General features: G+C 38.2%; 1 protein-coding gene across 1 annotated transcript in view; it reads left to right on the top strand.

Annotated features, from left to right (window-relative positions):
- The window catches only part of LOC106876471 (endophilin-A-like), a gene marked incomplete at its 3' end in the record, with an annotated part of 126,129 nt that overhangs the window by 101,165 nt on the left and 17,464 nt on the right, over positions 1–7,500 (top strand). The window contains exon 2 of the mRNA XM_052973447.1: positions 5,032–5,100. Within this exon, the coding sequence (XP_052829407.1) occupies positions 5,032–5,100 (69 nt within the window). The remainder of the gene's footprint in view (positions 1–5,031; positions 5,101–7,500) is intronic.

A 7,500-nucleotide genomic window follows, 5' to 3' on the forward strand; every position in this document is an offset into this window, starting at 1 on the left:
ATAGGATAATGATTACTCCTATGCAAAGCTTGTTGTGATAAACACCAGAAAGTTAGGAAGGGACCTGAACACTTTTGGAATTGTTGTAGTCTCTTTATTTGTAAAATAAATGTATATTTGTGTGTGTGTGTGTGTGTGTGTGTGTGTATATATATATATATATATATATATATATATATACATGTGCAGACATGACTATGTGGTAAGAAGCTTGCTTCCCAACCACATGCTTCCTGGTTCAGTCCCACTGTGTGGCACCTCAAGAAAGTTTCTTCTACTGTAGCCTCAGGCCGACCAAAGCTTTGTGAGTGGATTTGATAGGTGGAAACTGAAAGAAGCCTGTTGCGTGTGTGTGTATGTATGTATGTATATATATATATATCTCTCTATTTATATATGTGTGTGTGTGTGTGTCTGTGTTTGTCCCCCCACCGTTGCTTGACAACCAATGCTGTAACTTAGCAGTTTGCCAAAAGAGAACAATAGAAAAAGTACTAGGCTTACAAAGAATAAGTCGTGGGGTCGATGTGTTCGACTAAAGGCGGTGCTCCAGCATGGCCACAGCCAAATGACTGAAACAAATAAAATAAATATGAAATAACAAAAATAGCATTGAAAATATACAAAAAACAAAACGTATCAAAATAAAATACAAAGCGAAACTTGTATCTTTTAAATGTTAAAAGTACTTCTGTACCACTGTGTGTGTATGTATGTGTGTGTGTGTGTGTGTGTATGCATATGCATATGCATAAACATACACACACTCACACACACACACGCACACACTTGTACCTTATAGTTACGCTTAAATATTTACAGGCAGGCACATAGACACGCTTCTAGTCTTTTACGTACCTGCATAAAAAAAACAAAATTAACTTACGAGAAATGAAATAAACCGCAATGAACAGGTAAATGTTATAACATTCATGGAATAGAATAATAATAGTACATAATAATTATTAGGATGAGGTGGGGGTTATCCTACCTTATAAGAAAAAAAATATATAAATGAATACGTTACTAATACATGAAATAAATAAATAGACACATGCAATAGATTTAAATATAATCTCGCCTAGAGTAAAATTAAAAATTAAACATCGGATTAAAATTTGAGTTACCGCAAGTGCATGTGGGTTTAGGTGGATAGATACTTATGTTTTATGCTAAAGTCAGCTTATGTACTATGAAAGTCTCGTTTAAAAAACACGACTTAAGAAACTTAGGTTTTCATATATATTTTTTTGAGACACATCTTTATTATAATAATAATAATAATAATAATAATAGTAATAATAATAGTAATGATGCTATGGTAGTTTATGTTCTTTTATTTTTAATTCTTCAGGAACATTTCTTTTTGTGTCTCTCTCTCTTCCTGGTTTTTTGAAGACTTCTCAAAGGACTTACCATTCATCTTCACTCCATCCTTTTTCTGGGATTTTTTTGGGGTTTTTTTTTGTTACTTGCCTCCCTTATCCTACTAATCCAACAATAAGTTTTCTTCAATAAGTTCTGAAGAATTGTATGACGCATGAAATAAATTTATAATTTTGTAAACTTACACGAATATGTACGTATATATCATCATCATTGTCATCGTCATCATCATCATGGGTTGGATGGTTTGACCAGAGCTGACAAGCTGGGGAGCTGCACCAGACTCTAGTCTGCTTTGGCATGGTTTCTATGGCTGGATGCCCTTCCTAATGTCAACCCCTTTACAGAGTGTGCTGGGTACTTTTATGTGGCTCTGCACAGGCACTTTTACACAGACTGATATATATTTATGTGTGTGTGAGCTCACTTAGAGATACTAATAACCAGTTGTTAAAAGTCAATTTACTTATGCTTCAGAAAGCTATAAAATGTTGCACAAGTACTCAGCTCTGAGTTCACTGTTTTTTGTAGCAGAAACAGCCGTAAGTAAATGAAAGTGATTACACAACTCCTGCTCTTTAGTCATTCACTAATTCCCGTATATGTGAAGGTGTGTGGCCTAGTGGTACTTACAATTGCTAAATTGAGCTTTTGAATCCTAGACTGAGCGGTGCATTATGTTCTTGAGAAAAATACTTCATTTCATTATTTACATTATTTACATTTGACGGATATTCGTCCTCATCTTGATTGTTGTTAGCACAACGTTTCAGCTGATATTCCCTCTAGCCTTCATCAGGTGTCTTGGGGAAATTTCGAACCTGGGTATTTTTTTATGCTATTATTATTATTATTATTATTATTATTATGATCCAGGTCACTGCCTGGAATCAAACTCGGAATCTTGGGGTTAGTAGCCCACGCTCTTAATCACTACACCATATGCCCGTGGGCATATAATAACATAAAAAAATACCTTAGGAATGAGAACCCAGGTTCGAAATTTCTCCAAGACACCTGATGAAGGCTGGAGGGTATATCAGCTGAAACGTTGGGTTAACAGCAAACAAAATGAGGACACTTATTCCAACAGCCCTTCAGTTTTTCTAAGCTCTGTAAAAGAACTGAAAAGGTTGGGCCTCCAACCAACCTCTTCATGGTACCCACAAAGTCAAGAACTTTTCACACATATGAGTGTGTGTATGTGTGTATGAGCGTGTGTATTTGTGTGTGCATATATATATAAATAAATAAATAAATAAAAATATATATATAATATATATATATATATATATATATATGTATGTATATATATGTATGTGTGTGTGTGTGTGCACTAATATGTTAAACTCTAGCCTTCATAGTTTCATTACTCCAGTTACATGGTGACTAAGGGCATCAATTATCTGATAAACTTTAAAATTATCAGATGAAATAATGAATCTAGAAATTTAACATTAATATATGCACCTATTACTCCTTCCCACAGACCACCCCTCATAAATAACCATTCTTATCATCATCACCATCATCATCATCATCATCATCACCATCATCATTTTTCTATGCTGGTAGAGGTTGGATATATCTTACATTCATGGTCTAAATAAGTGGTTCTCAACCAGGGCCCATATAAGATTTTTCGGGGGGTCCACACAGCAAAATAGGAAATTGAATATCCACAACAGTCTTTTAAGGATCCCCGAAAAAAAACTTGCTTTAGATTATGTAATGGTATGTATTACAAGAAACCCCTAGGTTTTGTTCCCTAACATTTTGCGTAGTTAATTGGCATCCACAATATTCATCATCGTCATCATCATCGTTTAACATCCGTTTTCCATGCTGGCATGGATTGGACGGTTCGACTGGGGTCTGGGAAGCCAGGAGGCTGCACCAGGCTCCAGTCTGATCTGGCAGTATTTCTACAGCTGGATGCCCTTCCTAATGCCAATCACTCCGAGAGTGTAGTGGGTGCTTTTTACGTGCTGCCGGCACAGGAGCTGGCATTGACCACGCTCGGATGGTTCTTTTTACGTGCCACCGATAGAATAAGTACTAGGCTTACAAAGAATAAGTCCTGGGGTCGATTTGCTCGACTAAAGGCGGTGCTCCAGCAATGCCGCAGTCAAATAACTGAAACAAGTAAAAGAATAAAATAATATATATATATATGAGGGGCCAGCTGTCAAGTTTCTGGTTTCTAGGGTATTGTGGAAAGCCTGGCTGAAGGCCCAACCTTCTGAGTTCTTTTACAGGGCTTAGAAAAACTGAGGGACTGCTGCCATAAGTGTGTGAATCTGAGAGGGGAATATGTTGAGTAAAATCATAATTAACTGATCCTCCTGTATTTTCTTTTACCAAAGCCAAGAACTTTTCAGCACACCCTCACACACATGCCTGTGTCACATAAAAAGCACCCAGTATTCTCTGTAAAGTGGTTGGCATTAGGGGAGCGCATCCTGCTGTAGAAACCCCAGAAAAAAACACTGTGAACCCCGGTGTGGCCCCTGGGCTTTGCCAGCTCCTGCCAAACCATCCAACCCATGCCAGCATGGATGAAATAAGTATTTTTTTTTTAGAAAACAAGAAAAGCATGTAAGCAACAAATGTTGACTAAGTGTAGAACTCAATACATGCGTATAGTTTAACGCTTTACTGACATTGACTTTGGACTTTCGCTGGTTATGGATTGCTGAAAGTGTCATATCAGTACACACACAGACACACACACGCATGCACACACACGCACGCACACACACAGACACAGACCCCCCCCCCGTTATCCGTATAATTGTTTCTCAGGCTTTGTATTGTTTGCATTCTTCTTTTTTGTTTCATAATCTACTTTTCTCTCTTTCTCTCTGATTATTATCGTGTTAATTATGCCATAACTAATTAATTTCTCCCATTATTACCTTTTGTTTCCCTTGTCTTTCTTGCATATTGTTTTTTTTTCTTGTTATTTTTTCATCATTCTATGTATCTGTCTGTCTGTCTGTCTGTCTTTTGTAGTCTCTCTCTTTGTCTTTTTCTCTCCTCCCCTCTTTCTTTTTCTCCCTCTCGCTTACTCTCCCTTTCTATTTCACTCCCTCCTTCTCTCTTTCTCTTCCTCCTTCTTTCTCTCCATCCCTCTCTCTTTCTCTTCCCCCTCTCTCTTTCTCTCCATCTATTTCTCTTTCTTTCTCCCTTTTCTCTTTCTCTCCCTTTTCTCTTGCCCTCCTTTTCTCTTTCTCTCCCTCCCTCTCTCTCTTTCTCCCTCTTTCTCTCTTTCTCTCTCCTCTCTTTCTCTCTCGTTCTCCCTTTCTCACTCCCTCTCTATTTCTCTCCTTCCTTCTCTCCCCCCTCTTTCTCTCCTGTTCTCTTTCTCTCATTCCTCCTCTCTCTCTCTGTATCTTAGTTTCTATTTTCCATCTCTATCCAACTTCATTATCCTCCTTCATCCTTTACCATCTCTATTTTTCATCATCATTCTATCTATCTCTTCGTCTGTCTGTCTGTCTTAAAGTCTCTTTCAGCCTCTTCCGAATTTTCTCTGTTTTCTTTCAGTATCACGACAACTCTTTTACCTTTTCTCTCTCTCTCTCTCCATCCAACTATGTCGTTACCCTTTCTTATCTCTCTCCCTTTCTCTCTTCTTTACAGTATATGAGCGAAAAGATCGGCGGTGCTAAAGGGACAGAACTTGACGATGACTTCGTTGAAATGGAAAGGGTAAGTAGATCAAATGTTCAAATCTTCAGCAAGTTCTTCATCTCATCCGTTACACTCGTTTCTGTGAGGACGTACATTGAGCTCACAGTCAAGCGGTAGTGAGTGCGATTCCCAGACCGGGCTGCATGCTGTGTTCTCAAGCAAGACACTTTATTTCACGTTGCTACAATTCACTCATCTGTAGAAATGAGTTGCGACTTCACAAGTGCCAAGCTGTATCAGCCCCTTTGTCTTTCCCTTAGATAACATCAATGGTGTCTGGTATGCATGGGCAACTGCTGGTCTTCCATAAATAATCTTGCCTGGACTTGTGCCTCGGAGGATAACTTTCTAGGTGCAATCCCACGGTCATTCATAACCGAAGGGGGTCCTTACCATTTACACAACTCCACACAAGAATATTTTGATGTACTGAGTACAAAATTAAAGAATCTTGTGGTCTGTTGTATATTTCCTGTCCTCCAACAAAAGAGCGTGTCACGAGGAAATAACTCACTTTTAGCAAGACTAGCAAATTAGTAAATTAATGTTAAAATATTTAATGCAGGGGGTGTCAGAAAAGTTAATTAAAGAAATAAATTATACAGTGAAGAAGCAATAATATTACTTGTAAGCACAGAACCATGTGAGTAGGAAGCAAACATCTTACTACTGGTGTATGATGAGAGGCATTCCACTCTTGACCATCCCGTCTTATTTTTTAAATGTCATAGAATAATTATGTCTTGGATTAAGGGGGCAAGCTGACAGAATTATTAGCATGCTGGGCAATTATTTACTTAGCAGCATTTCGTCTGTGTTTATGTTCTGAGTTCAAATTCTGCCAAGGTGGACTTTGCCTTTCATCCTTTTGGGGTTGATAAATTAAGTACCAGTGAAACACTGGGGTCGATGTAGTTGACTAGTCCCTTCCCTGAAGTTTCAGGCCCTGTGCCTTTACTAGAAAGGATATTTATGTCTTGGACTACTTGATACACTGTAGAATATGTCTTGCATTTGAAGACGGTAGGGTGTGACAAGAGTGAGACTTGGCTGCTATTTCCAGCACTGCTCCAGCATGGCCATAGCCATGATGGTTAACACAAAGTAAGAAAAGTGTCAGTCTAAAATGTTTGGATGACCCCTTAGAGGCTTCCATGGTGGAAGTGATGACGACGACGATGACAATGGTGATGATGATGATGGCAATGATGATGATGATGGCGTTGACGATCATGATGGCGTTGACGATCATTGCGGCTATGACTCATGAGAAATTCTGTTCTCCACTCCCAGACACAAAGTCTAAAAACTGTTGCAGTATTATTTATTATTGTTGATTATTAAATTCTCCAATCACTTCGATACGTCAATATGTATTAGTCATGATATTGGTATCGATAACTCAATTTCCAATCATAGTTATCTAGAAAAAGAGAGAGAGAGAGAGAGAGAGAGAGAGATAAATAACAGGTTTATTTTAAGACCGCTATCACTCACTTTATCACAAACATCATTATAGTAATAGTGGCATTGGTGGAAGTTTTTTTTTTTTTTTTTTTTTTTTTTTTTTTGTAATTTTTAGTCTTTTGGTCAGTGAGTTAAGGATGTGCACATGGTTCCTTTATGGGGATTCTGAGGCTGGTTGGAAGGAGGAAGAGAGGAAGGAATTTGTTCTCAAACTGGGGACCTGGCTACTTATTTCATCGACCCTGAGAGTATGAAAGGCAAAATTGACCTCAGTGGAATTTGAACTCAGAACAGAAAGACAAACAGAATGCCACTAAGCATTTTGTCCGATATGCAAACGATTCTGCCAGCTCCCTGCCTTAATCACCTTTCATAATAATAATAGTAATAATAATATTTTCTACTCTAGGCACAAGGCCCAAAATTTTTGGGGAGGGAGCCAGTCAATTAGATTCACCCCAGTATGCAACTGGTACTTAATTTATCAACTCCGAAAGGATGAAAGGCAAAGTTGACTTCAGCGGAATTTGAACTCAGAACATTAAAGACTGACGAAATACCGCTAAGCATTTCATCCGGCGTGCTAACGTTTCTGCCAGCTCGCCGCCTTAAAAGTCTTGAAATATTATTTACTGCTTTAGGCACAAGGCCCGAAAATTTTGCGGAGAGGGCCAGTCGATTAGATCAACCCCAGTATGCACAAAATTTTTGGGGAGAGGGCCAGTTGATTAGATTGACCCAGTACACAACTGGTACTTAATTTATCAACCCCGCAAGGATGAAAGGCAAAGTTGACCTCAGCGGAATTTGAACTCAGAACATAAAGACAGACGAAATACCACTAAGCATTTTGCCCGAATAATAATAATAATATCAATAATAATGATGATGATAATTTTATCAAATCTGGATTATGGGGACGCTGTAGCATGGCCTTATACATGAGTGCTA

The sequence above is a fragment of the Octopus bimaculoides genome, chromosome 15 (assembly GCF_001194135.2).
Source record: "Octopus bimaculoides isolate UCB-OBI-ISO-001 chromosome 15, ASM119413v2, whole genome shotgun sequence".
In the NCBI taxonomy this organism is placed as follows: Eukaryota; Metazoa; Mollusca; class Cephalopoda; order Octopoda; family Octopodidae; genus Octopus; species Octopus bimaculoides.